The following is an 18,619-nucleotide window of genomic DNA, read 5'->3' on the forward strand; positions in this document are numbered from 1 at the left end:
CGCAGGGACCCCGACTGGCATAACTGATTGCTCGAAGCGTTACGGTATCCCTCTGATGTCCTTCCTTCCTTCCTAACAGCCTGTCCTACCTACACTAACCCTCAAAACCACGGGGACCACCTATTGATAATGAGGTAAAGTGAAATTTTTTAAATACCTAATAGTTCAATGCCCTCAAATCAGAATACCATAATCTGCAATAACTATTTATGCGATTAAAGATAACTGAAATGGTCAAACAAAGGATTTTGAATGTTTTCCATATTGGAAAAGCATAATCATAATTTTTGAAATTTTGGAATCTCTTAATACACGAATGGCCAAATTAAAAGGATTCATTATTTTAACAGCGAGGTACCATTTTCGGTGAATTTATATTCTATACTTTTAGCAGGCTGTGTATCCACCTACGTACCTACTGGACAAGTTCTACTCGATGATTGCTTAGACACCGATTCGTGTGGGCATGAGATGGTGAACAGCGATTTGTGGCTTGTTCGATCGACAATGAACACTGTAACGGCTTCTCGATTCTTCTGTTATGGCAAGAGATTCTCAGAAGAAGATCCTCGGGGGTTCCTGACTCACCTCAGTGAGAATTAAGGTAAAAAATATTAAGGTATATTGTTTAACTCGTTAATATTCTAACTTGCGTCGCAAATATTTGTTTTCTTTAATAAAGAATAATAGATTTTCGATCTCTGGGAATGAATAGACTAAAGAAGAAGTAAAGAAACAAGAGATATTGAATGATTTATAGTAATGTACAGGATTTGTTACTTTTATTTGTAGTATTGTGGTGGAACTGTCAGGCCTTAGAGTCGAATGAATCGACGAGAGTAGGCGTAGTGATATTGATATTGAATCACGAGGAGGCTACGAGAAGCCTTAGGTAGGATCAATAGAGGCTGATCCTTTGTGTTTACACGGCCAAAGGATGTCGTCTTTCTTCTTAACGATCGGCCGATTGTTGTTTCTACCGTCGACCATGATGCTGTGATATTTCTATTCCATAGTACGGTTAAAGAACCACGAATTTTCTGATTCGAATTACTGATATGCATAAAAGAATATTCATTTGAAATCTGATTTTTTGAAAAAAGAGGATCAACGATTAATTATATACTAATTAGGAGTGTGCAGAGATCCGAAAATTCGGGTATTTGAGCCTCCGGTTGGGTCAGGCGAGACACTGAAAGTTTGTCCAACACAAATTTTCAGAGCTTCACCCAAATTTGAGACAAAATTTCCGATCTGAATATTTGATCTCTCGCAGCTCTCTAATACTAATTAAACTCTTAAAAAACTGATATACATAAAATTAAAATCAAATTTAATTTAGACATTATAATATTCTTCTAACTTTCCCAAGTAAAATTCCACTTAATATAAAACAAACACGTTGTTAATTATCGTCCATCGTCATCAATGATTTTTCATCAAGCAGCGAGCTCGTTTAGCGGATTATCGTCCGGCTAATTCGAGAACATAAACGAAACCGAGCTGCAATTTCGCGGACCGTTTCGAATCATGTTTGATGAGGTATTTTAAGGATCACCTTGATTAAAAGTACGCGTGGAAGAAGGGATTAGTAGGCAATGAGTCGAAACGATCTCGAAACTGGGATACATAAAAGATACTACTCCTCTAATTACAGTGTGCAGGATAAAGAATATTACGTGGCGATGTTACAAGGTTTCATAACTTGCATGGTTAGAGTACCCGCCCAACCCCGTAACCATGGCCAGTCTGCATTTGACGTGATCCTGATTAACCTTTTCACCGTCTGATAAATACCTTTCCATCGCATGCTGAGCAATCAGAGTTTCGGAACCGATGGGTTTCAGTTTGATGCGCTTCGAATTCATCCTATCCATAGTGACCCGTGAAAATAGCGTGGATAATACATCGAGTGATTTGAGATTTTTTAATATTCCATGCATGGGATATTTGCTATTCATTAATTTTCCATTTCTAATTAAACGAAATTGCTTATGAAACCTCGTTTCCATTCTGAAGTCAAAAACAGATAGACGTAAACGAACGAGAAAATGTTTGGCGCTAAAAGCGCGTTTAAAATATAATAATTTATACAAAGGAACGGTTCTATGTAGGAGACAGTAATTTCATATGCGTTTTCGAGAAACGATTCGTATAGTCTGGCTGAAGGCAACAAGGTCGACGTTCAATGGCAGTAGGTGTCCCAAGAGGCCGACAAATAAAGCAAAATGCTACAGCAAAGGCGTGCCCGGACCACGGTTGGTCACAAAGGCACCGAAAACGGAAAGGGGCTTCATTAAAAATGCACCAGCAACGTCGGTGCGAGCACTGTCTCCAGGAACAATGCGTGCACGAAATATGCGTCAAGAGATACGAATTCGCTGGCGTAACCGTTGCTGCGAAAAGTGTTACTGAAAAATACATCGAGTCTGGGAATATTTGCAGAAGAAACGAAATAGGATTCTTCCAAACCTCTAAACCTATGTAATAATGTACCGAGGACAAAAGTAACAATTTGACTTTTGACTATGATTACTTATAGAAAACAATTTTTTTTTATTATCTATTTTTTAAATTTGCGATAATGATTATCTATATAACAATTTTTATTTTTATTATTTTAAAATTTGCGATATGGGTACCTAATAGATTTTGAGTTGTTTATTATTTTAAGTTAATTTTGATCGTCTTTTGGCATTGCTAATTATTGTAATTTAATTTCACATATCTATAAACTATAAACGAACAAAAATGGCACTAGACCCTACAGCAATAAGTAACAATTAATAGGTACCATATAAGCAAATTTGGGGTGTAGGTATCTCCAGCCGTTTCGAGCCACATGGGACCCGGGTAGCTTATAATGGGATGCAAGTTTTTCGTTTTAACCCGCGGGGCCAGCTTAGGCCCGTGGAGCTTCCTCTTTGAATTTATCGGCCATCCGAATCGCGGACCAGTCCATATAACCCGTTCACGATCGGTTCCCACCTCGGACGGTGTCCTTCCCTTCCCTCAGCGCCTCCGCGCACTGTTTTCATTCTTTTATAAATCTTGCAGAAGGTAATATATATCGTTGCATCGGTGTATTCACTCGCTGCCGCGTTTTATGCGGCCGTATCCCTCCTTTTTGCATACGCGCCGCATTGAAATTGATTTCGGCCGGGACGGCCGACAGGGTGCGCTTGGACGGCCACCGAAAGATTAATACCCCCAAAGAGTGCCCCTTTCATTCGTGTTTTTTAATCCGGCTGCTTGTTATTCGTACGCGGGCACAAGAGCGTGGAAAAGTGTCGCGGGACGGTTCGATTCGTGTGCAACGATTGGAATCGTTATTGTCGAACGTGAGCTATTGTGGAGAGTGAGAATTGATTTGGTGAAGCTAGCCATGTGTTCTTTAGAATTTATAGATTTTTGTTAAATATTGAAGGACAATAATAGTAGTCGCAGGAGAAAAATAAGTATTAAGCACCTAGACAAGGTTGCAAGTGAAAAATTTAATAAAAGAAGAAAAATAGTTGAATTATACTTGTAATTATATTGTCATACTATTCATTCATGGTCTCTTTCATTGTGATTGCGAACGTGTTAAACAATGGATAACTCGAGGATATTACACGAAGAATGGTAAGAGAATTGTACAGGTGTGAAATAGTAACGGTGAAATTCTGGCAAGAGCAATGGAGCAGTTTCCGCGCACGAGTTTGCAGTGCGGTGAAGTGACTAATACGAGAAGTTATCCGTTTAGGAATCCACGATAAATAGTTGAGGTTGGCAGAGACCAAGGAAATGTTTGATGTCCTATTATCCATGCCAGGAATCGAAATCCACCGGGAATATTCCTTGAAGGAACCAAATATTTGAACGGACTACTCTCTCAAAAGAGACTCGTTGCTGTCGCTGAAATTTCAAGATCGGATAATATTTAACGAACGAATGGGAATCTTCGATGCAGATCAAGTATCTCGAAGAATTTCATACATATTCTATTGAATGTGTATTAATAGTTTGCAAATTATTAGTGAAATAATAATGATGCTAAAATTGTAAGATTTATTTTTTGTGAGATATGTACGAGTCATTACAGAAAATGTCAGAATATTCGACAGAAAGAAAGAAATTTTCTCTAATTCTAACTTTAAAACACGAAATTGCTCTAATGGTATCAGTCACTTGTCAATCCTTTATAATTTAGTTTTCCATAGTAAATATCTTCCACGTCAATTTGAAATCAAATTAGTTCACTTATTTTTGCATCCTTCCTTCAAGAACTAATGGATTATTTTCTATATCTATCTACTTGCATCAAATATAAATAGTCTGAGTGTTCCTAATTACATAACACCTAAACTCTCTGAATAATTTGACTGAATAAAATATACATTACTATTAAATCTCTTCTGCATTCCAATTCTTTTTGCATTTAGTGGTAATTTAAATTCAATGCAATATTACAAAAATTAACAGGAAGTATTAATTAACGAAGGCACCAATTGATTTTAAAATATTCATTATCTAACACTCAATTAAATTTGGGTTGATTTCCGCTCTTTTTTTTGCCAATTATTTCTTTATTGCAAAATTATTTTATCAACAAAAATAACTATCCTTTAACTCTTCCAACTCTCCATCTTCTGAGCTTTAAAAATCTCAATTCCACCAATCACAGAGTTAATTAATCTCTACGAATATTCTCTAGTATCAAAATAATCCTTCTGTCTCTCATCCGACTGTTGGGGTAGCTCGTTTCAAGATAGAAAATAATTATTTTATAATACAATATAAAGACTAGTTTGGCCGTAGATGGTAGGCAAGAATTTTGCTCGACGAGCGTGGTTACCAGTTAATACGCCAAGTTATCCACTTAGGAATACGCTCTAATACCGCGTGGGTGTTGGTGGAATGGGCAGCCAGGATAACCGAGAGTTTTCGGGGTGCAGAAGTAACAGGACTGTTACACCAAGTTCGTATAAACCGAGCTAAGTTTGCTGGCTGCTGCTCACGGGGACCATGGTGTCTACCGGCGAAAACACCCGTGCAAAGTTTAGTCCTTGCCTACCATCACCCTCCCCTCGAGAAGCGGCTGGCATACTGATTTACATAACGATTAAGTTAATTAACGAGTTCCAACGTTGGATTGTTAATTCCGGACACAGAAAGACGCGTCGCGTTCAACGACTCCCCGCAGAACGAGAATTATTAGACACCTTGCGCGGTTTGTTTCATTTCTGATCGAACAAGTTTGATTAAATCAAGTGAGATCAAACTCAACGCTTGGATTGCTGTATATTTGAATAAATTAATGTTGTTTTTGTAATTTTAAACCTGAATTGAAAAAAGAAAGATTTATCATTTTTGAGGAAGTTGGATTCTTTAAGAACATATTAATAGAAAAAAAGATTATTTCTCTAAGTATGAAATACGTAAGTTAACAAAAGATGAGATTAAAATATAAAAGACAGTACGTTTATTGATATTTACGGAACGTGAGCAGTACATTGTGCTAAGGAATTTTCATTTATCAAACGGGAAAGAACATCGCTGGCGATGGAATGTCGATATTAATATCGCGACGAAGCAAATGGTACGCGGGGACAAAATTGTTCTCACCGCAAAGCACGAACCTACCAGGAATTAATTTCTTCGTAACCGTTGCACGATTTGCCACAGATTGTGTGTTTAATATCCCGTTACATCCAAGATTGTCTTTGCCTTTTATATTATTCCATTTAATGCCATATTCCCTCTACCAACAACAGCTAGAAATATTTTCAATCATTTCCATTCAGTTCGTCTGTTTAACGCGACAATCAATTCCAATATACATTTTCCAATATTTATTGCTTTGAACTGCAATAATTAAAGAGACAATTATAGGTTTTTTTCAAATTAAATTAACAGAATGCAGAAATTGTGCATTTAATCGGCTTAAAAGAAATCGAACAGAGTTGCTCAGTTAAAAATAAATTAATCAAAATTCCTACTAAATATTAAAATAATAACATAAATAATACAATAAACAATCTAAGAACAGATCTATCTATTCAAAATAATCCAATTCATAAGTGTACATTACGTTTCTCAGGAATTTCAAAGCAGTTTCTAACATTATTTGCTTTGTTTAATATTGTTAAATATATTTTAAACACAATTGAAAATACACTATAATTGTTTCTCTCAGCCTAAGTTTATCTGTCAAAAGATCTAACCAAAAACAATCATCTGACACCTCTCTTTCAATCTCAAAAAGATTACCATTTTTATTAACAATTTTCAACGTGATTAAAAAATCAGAATAAATTATGGTTAGCATTGATAGAAGCGGGGAATCTTCCTCTTTAAAATGCCGTTTAGTACATGTAAATAGGATTTTTACTTTCGGAGATATCGTCGTTGGAAGATGAACGTAATTTTGATGGTTTTACGTTTGTTTCTCACTCGCACAATAGCTCGGTCCTTGTCAGTGACTCGCGTGCGCTGCTCAATGGCAGCGTCTGACCTGTTTTTTTACTACTACTACTACTACTACTCGTACGCATTTCCGAGAAAAAATGTAGGTCACGGCGCTTCCGCGTGTCCTTGTCTTTCATTCATCTCCTAGCGCATTTTCAACGCTACCATTCAAAATGCTGTATCTCAGGAACCAATTGAGATATCGGCTTCCAACAAAATGCATTTTAAAGGGCATTCTTTGCACTATCTCCTGAATATATTTGCATAAAAAAATTAAATAATATCTTTTACGTATATTATGTTTAAATGTAATATTCTGTACTTCATTGATCTTTTTACGTGTATTTTTACACATTATCATCTAAAATGTTACTTTTTTATATTTTCTTATATTTTATATTTAAAATGTTGCATTATCAATTGTGCTGTAATTAATTTCATTGAATTTTTTGTCGTGTTTAGTAATTAATTTTAATTTTATTGCAGCGAATAAGTATTTCGAACAGATTTCATTAATTTTGAAAGATTATCAATTTGTAAAAAGGATATAATTCTACATGAATTGCAGCTCTACTGAATGATAAATCGGTTAAACGAACCAAACATTTCCCTCTGAGATTTAAATGGAATTGCAGAATCCTTGTAATCCTGTATTCATTTAATTTTCCTTTCAACAAAATTTACATATAATAACAGCAGCGAAACGAGTCAAGTAATAATGTTTGCAGTATCGGTTTCTATGTTAATTAAAGTACGTTCCAAGCTCCTAAAATAAATTATGTATCAGCATTTTCTATAGAAATTCAGTATTCAGCAATATTAATTTTACCCTGCGCTAATTATTATTAACTAAGATACAAAGTAAAAATTATTCATTCATACGATGTCTTTTCAATTGTGAAATTTTCATCGAAATACAGGAAATATTAATTTAACAATTATTCAAAATAATATTTAGAAGGTAGAATGAAAGGAGGTACTCAGTTTGCCTTAGGATTTAAAGCACTTCAACCTTAACATTGCTTCTTCTAGGAAGAATCTTCATTGTTTGTCAAGGTCAGGGAATATTTGTTTGATTTTCATTTCACTATAGTTTCGATTCTCAAAGGATTATATAAAATCCTCGTGGGAGCTCGACCAATGGTAGAGAAAATCCCTTGTTTTTGCTGTTTCCTCTCTTTTATCCCCCTTTCACCCTGTCAAAGTAACTCCCTACGGACATCTTTAGTCTTTAACCCTTCAAATGTACAATGTTTTTCAAAAACAATTAAACATTCCACGTCAAGAAAGCATAGAAAAAAAAGTTAAGTCTCAGCTCTTTTTAATCTACTTGAACTGCTACAGTTAATGGAATAATTGGATATATTGGATAGCGAATAAAATAAAAAATAATTCGAGATTTTTTAAATTGTCCTCAATTGTATTAATTCGTGGTTTGGAGTGGTGAAAATCCTTTCGAGGGATATTCAAGTGGAACGACTAGTTTCAGCTTCGCAAAGGGGATTACAAAGTTTAAAATATACCGGGCGAAAATTAATCTGCTACTCCCTTTGTCCTTGACATGTTGAGGGAACAAAGGAAGACAAACTGCAAGTACCATAATATCCTTTAATTTTCGCTTCATTTTCGAGGAAGGAAGTTTAACCATTTTTTAACGTTGATCATCGTTTAACTTTAGATTGAATCTCTTTTTCGCTTTTCCTTGTGGTATTATAATTACCGTATAAAACGAAGCAATATAATTTGTAATAAGGAAGTATTCTTTTTGTTAAATGTCTAACTGGAATATTCTTGCATTTATAAAATTTTGGTCATGACTGACAATCAATCTTAATTTATAATTTTTTTTTAAAGTTGAACGATCGACATTTTTTCCAAAAAATTGCGACCAACTAAAAGACCGAAGTTAACACGAAAGAAACGTAGAAAAAGCATTTCAGCAACGAAATTGAACATTCTATTTTCAGGAGCACGTTCAGCTGAGTCTCTCTTAAATTATCTCGCGACAATTTCAAGGGCCATCGAGCTCTTCAGCTTCGAATTCACTCCTGAAAACGGATTCGACCGAGCGGAGATCGCGACGTCTTACCCCCGTCGGGTAAAGTAAACACATTTTCGCGGGCTTTGGCAAGGAAAAACCGTCAGCCAGTGGATTTCGACGGGCGTGTGCACACGCGACGCGGAGCGACGCGACGAAAGTCCACGTTCCATCGGGATTTCAAGTCAGCCAACGCCAGGGAAGAACCCGATGAAATTGCTTTCGCTGCGTGCGTCGAACGCTTTTTCCAATATGTCTGTGTTTATTGAGAGATCAACGGTCTTCAAGAAGGAAGAACCAACGAATTTTATGAAGTCATGGTCACGTTTAAGGCGAGACGTGTTACTTGAAGAACAAGATTTACTACGAACAACCTGGAATATCGACGATTCTGTCTAGATAGCGGCTTTTCAAAATGGTGTGAAAAACGTGGCAATTTGAAAAGTAGCAGTTAATAAATTCGTTCTTCTCTGAAGAGTTTGAAATAAAATTCTTTCTCAGAATATAGCATTTTGTAAAATAGCTGATCGAACATTAAAAATTATAAAATGTATAAAGAACATAATTTAAAATCAATTTATCTTTACCAAATGATGAAAAATTTCATTCTACAATAATAAATTTTAACGAGATGTTTAATTAACGCGTTGGCAGCCACAAATTTGATAGAATTGAATAATTAAAAGACTATCTAAATTACATTAATACTGCAATGTACCAAAATTGAATTATCATCAAGCTAAAACAATTTTCACGAGCTCGATAAAACTCGTCCCGGTTGATAATCAAACCCAAGCACGTTCTCTTAACGCGTCAATATAAAATCCATTTCACAAATCAAAGGTACCGTCTGTTAACAGAGAACCTGTATTGATTCTTGATTTCCATGGAAGAAAGCATTGGTAGAAAACGAGAAACGGAAGAATAATAGGTACTCACGATATCGAAGTCGAGGTTCTCCGCGATCCAATCACGACCCTGCTTGAATTCGTCGTGAAGGCCCATGATGTAGAGGGTGTCGAGACCATCGACGATGGTTGCGCCCATATTCGAAGCACCGAAGATGCTGGCACTGTGACCTCTCTTCGAGATCGGTCTCAACTCGTTCTTTCCCCAGGCGTATCTCACGTAATTGTCCCAGCCATGTTTCATCATCTGTCAACATGAAAAATAAACAGTTAGATCAAATATACATATTTTAAAAATAAACAATTTTATTTTACATTAAACAAAATAAACAGATAATATAAATGCAGTGAGTTCTTGTAAAAATAAGAATTTTAATTAAGAATCATATTTGACTTGAATGATGCAAAAAATAATTTTATGAAATATTTCTCGAAATTGATCAGAGTACAAATACTTTATGCTCCTATTATAGCAAATATTTCCCGAATTTACTGAAACCCAGGCAGAAAATGTCAAACGCACTACTTGGAATTTTTCACGAAAACGAAATAGAAGAAAATGAACCAGGGGTAAACAAGGAGGGAAGAAATTTGCGAAGGCTCGTAATTCCGTCCGAGAGATTCGTCAAACGTGTCATCGTGAAGGAAAATAATGGTTCTGTCGTTGGTTGTGGACAGCAACGCGAATCGTAGCGAGAAAAACGAATATATTAGCCTGTCTGGCCGTTCGTTGACCATTATTCCCGTTCTCTTTGATTTTTCGAGCCATTTGCCGGCCTCTGCCAGTCCGTGGCCGCTTCATCACGTTTTTATGGACGTATAATTCAGGGGTAGTATAATATCCCAGGGTCCTGGCCGATGGCACCAACAGAAGCGAGGTCTTTCTCTCTACCTCTCTGTGGTCATCGTGCAGCAGAGGAGAGAAAAAAAAAACAATAAATCGCTGGAACGACGAAAGAAAGAGAGGCCACTAGGGGGTCGAGGAGGCACAGCATTTTTTTGACACGCTGATATTCATGACGGATGAAAATGGAATGAAATTTAGCGAACACGGTGACAATTTTGACAACGAACCCTGTAAAACTTATCGCTGCTCGAAGAAGGTTATTTACGTTTGGAAAAGCCATTTCGTGTAACTGACAAGGAGTATTGGTTCATTGGAAATCAATAGGATTGAAGGTTTGAAATATTAGGTTGATGTAAAAGGTTCGTGTTATATATTTAATTGAAAATTTGGAGCAACATTCGTCGATCGAAATAGTCATTATTAATTCAACAGTTTGATGGTTGGTGCTTCGAGAAATCTATTTTAGACAATTTTGTTATTCAAAATACCCTATCGAATGGAAAATAATCGAACGAGAGTGCACGTCGTACACGAGTTTCTCTAGTGGTGTTGTCGTTCCCTTCGTATCCTTTCCCACCAAGCTAATGGTTTAATCCTAACACGGATGTTAACCAGATTACCAGTCGAGAGCAGCTCCACCTTCCCGCGATTCCCTGTGGTCGGTGCAGAACAAATTAGTTGCGATTACGTGGATAACGACAAAAAGGGTCGAAAGTCGCGATTCCAGCAAACCAGCCACCACGATGGCTGCCTTCTGCAATTTTCTGCTACGTCGCTTCCTTCCACGGTTCCCATCCGACTCGATTCTTCCTCCTTTGCCTTGCATCCTATCTACTTTCCCGCAAGATTATTCTGCTTCGATTTTATGCCGCATCTCGTTGGCAATGTTACGTATTTCGTGATAAATCAAAAATTTAACTATGATTACTTAACATTTCTTCTGCTACATCTGAACCTTCAGCATTCGTACATTTCTTTTCCAATCATCTTCATATCATTTTAATATAATTTTATATTATCTCTTTTCAGTCATGAAATTTCTGTTGAAACGTCACATTGCATTATGCAGTTATGAGAAAATTGGAACTAAGAAAAATTGAAAGGTATTTTTTTCAATATTACGCCCTTGGGATTGCAATATCTCCAAATTCTTCGTAAAATATGAAAATATATAGAGTAATGATAATTTATGAAACAATTATTAATATATTTACTAAATTAGAATAACTAGATTTATGAAGTCTCAATTCATAGTCGAAAGAAATGTAGTATGATAAATCGATTCACGGTTCAAATAATTAAACTCGTGTTCGTGTTATAACTTGGAAGAACCGAAAGGAAACTGAAATCCAGAAATTGGTTTTAGAAATGCAGAAAGAGAAATTTGATCGGGGAACAAGGTTGGAAAATGAAGTTTCAGAAACGTACGCACACATTGGAATCCAATGAAACTCGTGTACTTTGATTCGTTTCACACTAAAATATGTATTTTCATCCATTATGCTTATTTTGTTTCTTTGTCACTTGGGATTCAATTCTGATCAATTAAAAAATGCGTAATTAGAGCAAAATTCTTCTCATGAAAATTGGAAAAAAAATTTCAACAAATTTCTTCGTTTTTCAGCAAGCTTATCCCATCCAATCAATTCATTAATATCCTGAAATTCTTAAGGCCTGAGGGAAAGAAAAGTTGTCTGGAATAGGGAAGTTTCAACCAATTTGCTGGATAAGCTAGCATGGAAGCATCGAGAGGCCACTCGAGGGATGCATCTCGAGGCCTGCGAAAAGGGGAAATTTCTTTTCATCCGAGCCACACAGCGCGTTTCCATTAATAAACAAAAACGCGAACGGCCAACGTGGCTCGCAAAAATATGAAGAGAGAGGAACCCTTGCCAGCCGATTGAGCGTAGACCAGGGGTTGGATAAATAAAGCGAGAAAAATTTCATAGAACCACTTGGATCCGCTCGCGAAAAACTTGCATCGCGTGCATACACGCGACGATGCATCGAAATTCAGTCAGCGTGTGATTCGATCTCAACTGGGATTCGATTGATGAAAACTGACTCGTTGGAGAATTGCTTTCCACAAAAAAAAAGAAAAAAAGAAATAAAAAAAACCTTCCTGATATTCTATTCCATGTTCTCGATCAAGTTCAAAAAGTGACGTTTGGATTTATTTCCTATGCAACTATTATGCAATTGGTTCGAAAACAGGAACTGCAGAATGCAATTTAATTAATTAGTATTCATAGGTCAATAGATATCTGATCGAATAATAAAATAATTAAAACTGCTAAAATAACAAATTTCTAATTTCTTATTTTAAATTATAGAAAATAAATTGAAAATATACAATAAAATTCGTGTATTCATCACAATGCTGCAAATTAGAGAAAATTTGCACTGCGAATATAGAATCTTTTAAATTTTAATTAAAATATCTATGTTTCATTCGAAACCATAAATTATTTAGAACTATCAATTTTACTCAAAATTTTTATTCAAAATATAAAGGGTGATATTCGAAAGCCTAATAACGTAGGTGTCTAAACATTTTTGTAACCAACTGTATTTCTTTCTTCATCTTCATTTGTCTCTCTCTCTCTCTGGCGTACACTATTTTCTTCCCTTTATGTATTATTTCTTTGCTACCTTTTTGCTCCTCATTTTTATATACATTTCCTCTTTCTACTTCCCTTGCATACACACACCCCTGTCTCCATTTTCCTCTCTCTGTAAACCACTTCTCAAGCCTGTTCCGTGAATTTCATTGGCCACCTCTCTTCATTTTCCTCCTTCATCTCTCTTTTTTCCCCGCCAGGAGGGTATGTTTCCTATCCTCGGAGGATTCAACGAACAAAGGAAAATATCGACGATATCTTTTGCCGAGTCTCCCGTATCCCAAGATCGAGATCGCAAAGCCATTTAAAGAACGGCTGTTCCCTCGTAAAAGCCTCAGACGGTTTATGATTCGCTCGACGCTGAGATATTACGATGTTTTGGAGCTCGCTTTCGCCTTGCTTCCATTAAATTTTGCAAAAGAATGCCGGACTCCACAACCTACGGATACCAACCGGGTTTATTCGTTTCCGATACGGCTTTATGAAAAACTCCGACCCGCATAGCGGTTCCCGGCAATACGAAAACTTTTCACCGAAACGATCGTTCGCATCGAATTTCGTTCATCGATCATTAGATAACGACCGTTTCTCCTCTCGACAAACGTTATCATACACTTGGAAATATTTTATGTACACGATTGTAATTCCATTTGATCCGATCGACTAACCACAATTGTAACTTGAACTTTCAGAAGTAAATGAAACCTTTGGAAAATTCATTTTCCTGGGAATCACGATTTATTATGGAAAGTACTTGCAATTTTAATCATTTTCTGTTTGGAATTATATTTGAGAGCGTCAGTAGTGTACGCCACTGAATAACTAATTATCAAATTGCAATTAGTATTATTATAGTAAAAAGTTAAAATTACAAATGCATAATAGTAGCCATTAGTGTTAACTCTCGGATGGACCATGGAGAGAGCCCCAGTTTTAATTTAATATTGTATTCGATATTACTTTTATTTCCTAAATATTACACTGTTCCTTCAAATATTATTCTTCGAATATAGGAAACTCTTTCAAAGGTTTATAAGTAATGGAAAACAAATGATATTATTCCATTTGAGAATTCAGAGTTTAAATTTCAAAGTTTTGATTGCTTAAAAACGTAGAACGAGAATCTTTTCTTTCCAAAGTAAAACTACGTTTATAGAAGATTATTGCTATTACGAAAGGTAGAAAGAAATAATAAAGATATTTCTTTTAATAAGAAGAATTCAATTTGTACATGAAATCAGACTGCTTTTTAAAACACTAATGCTTTTCTGCTTACAGGTAAAAGTTTCCCATTTAATTTGACCGGTAAGCAATATCTGTTTTCAAAAAGTTGCATTCGCTTGTACGTACGAAGAAATTATCGTGCGGCAAACTTCTTTAATAAAGGTGTTCCCTGAATTTCATTTCTGTTGCAGGATACAAGCGGAACAGCTTACAATTCTGGTTTCTTTGTATCCGAAGCAATGGAAACGAAACTTGTTCCCCCCCCGATGGAAACTTTTTCATTGCTCTGGAATCGGTGTAAGTGCAACGTTAACGGTGCTCGAGATCGTCGTTAAAAATATCTCTAGAAAGATCCTGACTGAAATATCGAGAATCGTTCGATAAATATTGCAAAAGATGGACAGATGACGACGCAACTAAAAATGGAAAACATCGACCTGAAATCGAGCCTGGATATTTTCGACATGAAATTCAAGGAAATTGTATCATCTGCTTCAATTTTGTGTTCTTAGTTTTTATTCTAAGAAAGATATTCGAATAACGAAAAATATCTGAAAATTGTTCAGTTATTTAAAAAGAAAAATTGTTGGACGAATTTTGCATAAAAAAAATAAGCAATTTAATTTTCATCCTAGAATCTACCAAAAGAGGAACGTTGTTTGCATCTGGTAGAAACTCGATCACCGTTCTAGCTACTGCCAATTTTTCTTACCCGTTCAGCGTAAAATTACGTTCAGGTCGGTGTCCACCCTTGGGAAACACGGGAAATACGCGTGTATGGAGCAGGATCCTCTCAACGTCCCGAAGGATCGTCGAGAGTGTCGAGGCAGGAACTCATCTTCACGCCAGGACGAGCCCAATCACAGCGTCAACTCGTTACCGGATATCATTAAACGTCAAGTAGGTACGAGTGCTCGCCTTTTTCCACGAGAACCTCGCGATTGGTAGCTCGTCGCTGCCATTGTCATGGATGCGGTGAAGATGGGTCAGAAATCGAACAAGGATCTTCAAAATACTATAGAGCGAAAGCTCAGAGAGAAGAAGACTAAGAGAAATAAAAAGAAAATGAATTATAGCTAATCAAACGGAAACATTAATTCTTGCTTCATGATTGTTTCAGCGATCAAAGTTAATTATTCAATGATGCAGCGCTATATCATAGATAATTCGTGCCTCTAATGAACCTTAATTGCCCAATTACTCCGACTCGATCTTGAGATATTCATATTTTCGAAATAATGATTCTAATTATTCCATGATACCTCGTGAATCAATTGTAAAATACTATCAGTGCTGAAGCGCTGCAGAGGATTTCCTAAAATTCCTACGCTATTCGGGCAACTCAAGAATGCCACTATGCAACGAGGAAACACGTGAAACACGTATGTATTCATCCTGTCCACACGGGACGTGAGAGCGGTAACACCATGGGAACGTGGTACAAGGACGACTCACGAAATTCCACGCGTCTTAGACGCCTAACACTATGTACAGGCGACACCTAAAATGGGTATAGTTAGTGGAAGCGATGTAGTCTGATCGTAAACTAAATAATTAAACGTGCACAGATATTTATTAATATACATTGTCGTCCATAAGTCACTGAACAGTCTTTAAAACAGAATACTTTTTTCAAAATTGAACCAAATGACTTGAGATGTTTTCAGAAGCTATACAAATTAATTTACTAAGATATGTGCTTTTGTCGTTTTAAATTAAAAAATTACAATTTGTTACAGTCGCGACAAATATATTGAAAGACACGTTTTATAATTCTTAGCTGCATGGTACAGTGAGGAACACGATTCAAATAGGAAAAGAGGGTGTCAAGAAAGGAGATTCCATCGTGTAACCTAATCTAGACTCAACAATAACGTGTAATAATTTTTGAAGATTTTTTAAGGAAAGGTGCCAATGACCCTCAATAAAACTCTAGTTCCTCATCTTTCAATTTTACACTTTTTCACACTTAATCAATTTTATGGCTATACTATATTTCTTCCAGCAACTATACAAGGGATTGTACGGTGCTTAGGATACCTGTTTCTTGCCTGGAGATTGACTGCATATGACAGACAAGGGCTGTTTGAGAGAAGGACGGAGGAGGGTAAAAGGCAAAGACAAGGAGACCGGAATTCTACACCGACGACAACGACCCTCCGGAGGTATACTATAATTATGTCTTTGTTTATTGTCATGGGTCGAGCTCGCATTGTGCCGCTTCAGGCTAATAGCGTGAATTATTCTTCGCCTGACGACCGACACCCTCATCCCCTTGCTTTCAGCCATCTTGTTCTCTGATCTGTGAATGAAAGCTGTTCTCGCAATGCTCGCGACGATTTCTATCTTCTGTTCCTTGGCCGTGTTTCGGCCTTTGAGCAGAGATACAGAGAGTGTGTTGGACGGCTGGGAAGTTGAAGGGTTGGTAAAAGAGGAGGAGGAGGACGTGGTCCTTCGGAAGTGAAGCATTTTATCTTGGATGGTCTTAAACGATTATGCTGGTCGAAGACATTTTTTCAAATGGTATTTATTTCATTTTTATTTCATTTGATGCAAAATTCTACTAAACATTTTTGGACAATTTTCAAATTAATTTTAATATTCAACAAATTGCATATTTAATTTTTTTACACTCACGTTGTATTAATGTAAAAGAAATGTAAAATTAAGTATCCTCAGTGTTCATTGAAATTTCAATTCCCATGCATTACATGAAATACTCAATAGTTTTGTTTTTATACATCAAACACCATTCCCACACACCATCGTCCATCCTTTCTCCGTCTAACCTTCCAGCACGCCTCACTGAATTTCTCATTAGCCAGGCAGGGTTCACGATTTACGGAACACCCTGTACCCCACCCCCACCCTTTCTTCTGTGCCCGTCCCTTCCGCCGTCTATCGTTTCTCCCTTAACCAACGTCTCATTAAAAGGAACCGCTTCCATTGTGCCAAACCCGTTCATCCAACGGACAATGCGACTTTGTCGGGAGGTGCATTCGTTCGAACGTCATCGTCCAAGGGAGACCGGAAATGGTAATCAAAATCGAAAAAGATCCTTTATTTTTTTTTTCAATGATTTTTCTTCCTTTGAAACCATACACGTATCTCTTTTTCATTTAACCCTTCGAGCCGAATGATTTTCAATAAAATCTAGATAAAATTTCCACTATCACTCGGTGACAATTTTAAGCCTTGGCTTTAGATCTCATTACACTAGTTCATTGGCTGACTAGAGGCTTATGGATTTTCCATGGTGTTGGAGTCGGTATATTCTCAGCCAGCGTGCGATGTTAGTATACACGATTCGCGTGCGTGCCGATAATTAGAGGCAACGTTAAAGCGTGATCCCTAATACGACGGGATTAGCGATCGTTTGAGTAACAACTCGCTGCTCGGCCCGTGTAATCAGATCGACGTCGTGCCGAATCGATTCTGACGCCATTCGAGCCCTGTTACACGAGATTTTGGAGTTAGAGAGACGTTTGGCGAGAAATCCAGCTCGAAGACTGGTTAACGTTCCTAACGGCAACATGGATGCAACTTTTGCTTCGGATATTACAAGGAAATTGATGGGTTATTAAACCTTACACTTTTAATTAACCCTCGAACCCTTGAGCCCGGGTCAATTAAGACCTGAACTTACAAAATATATACAACGATATTACAAACTAGTAAGTAATTTTTAATTAAATGCTCATATTTCATGGTTGATTAATGCTCTTCCGGATATTAATGGAAGTTTCTGTATTATTTCAGAAAAGTCATAGAAAAGAAATTTACATAGAACTTTGATTAATTTTGTAACGAAAGAACGAAAGCAAGGAAACGTACGAAGATGTTCAGTTTCTTTTTATACCTGTTCGTCATCAGGTTGAACGGTGAATCGAGATCTATTTCGAACGCGGTTTACCCATTTCGTGAATTACGCGAGTCCACTCGCAAAGCAAATTGCTTCGTTCGGAATGAACGATATGTACTTTGCTCGGCGAGAGACGTATAAGCCCGCTACATAACTCGGCCTGAACATTTCGAAACCATGAGCGAGTTTAACGCGGTGAATTCGTAGCAACGCGACCGTGCTCCTACAGATCCAATTACTGAACTAATTATATTCAACGATCGTAAAAATGGGAAACTAGACATGATTCATCATCGAACCGTTGATATTTTAGCAAAGAAACGTAATAATTCGTGATTCTAATAATTATCTATCTTAAAATAATCCTTATTCTTTCTTCTGTTTCATCGCACAATCGAATATTACTATCGGTCGTATCGGTACAATTCTTTGGGACTTTGATACTTTTTCTTTCATTCTGTAGAACAATTCGATAAAAGTACGCGAATTCAATCGAGGAGGAAGCTTTCTTTCTATGCAGTTACCATTTCAGAAGCGTTCCAGAGATACGAGGCACGACTGCATTCGCCAGGGGCCAATAAATCGGTTCGATAAACTGGATAATAGCACGGTTGACCGTTCTTCAATAAAGTCTGGCCCAGCAGGATACAAAGTATCGAGCAAAAGTCG

The 18,619-nt window shown here is 36.7% G+C and overlaps 1 protein-coding gene across 4 annotated transcripts in view; it reads right to left on the reverse strand.

Annotated features, from left to right (window-relative positions):
* The window catches only part of LOC114877797 (mannosyl-oligosaccharide 1,2-alpha-mannosidase IA), a 369,440-nt gene that overhangs the window by 47,188 nt on the left and 303,633 nt on the right, over positions 1 to 18,619 (reverse strand). For all 4 annotated transcript variants that reach the window (XM_029190835.2, XM_029190838.2, XM_029190837.2 and 1 more), the window contains one exon: positions 9,428 to 9,643. In XM_029190835.2, coding sequence (XP_029046668.1) covers positions 9,428 to 9,643 — 216 coding nt within the window. The remainder of the gene's footprint in view (positions 1 to 9,427; positions 9,644 to 18,619) is intronic.

Source organism: Osmia bicornis, chromosome 3, assembly GCF_907164935.1.
Source record: "Osmia bicornis bicornis chromosome 3, iOsmBic2.1, whole genome shotgun sequence".
In the NCBI taxonomy this organism is placed as follows: Eukaryota; Metazoa; Arthropoda; class Insecta; order Hymenoptera; family Megachilidae; genus Osmia; species Osmia bicornis.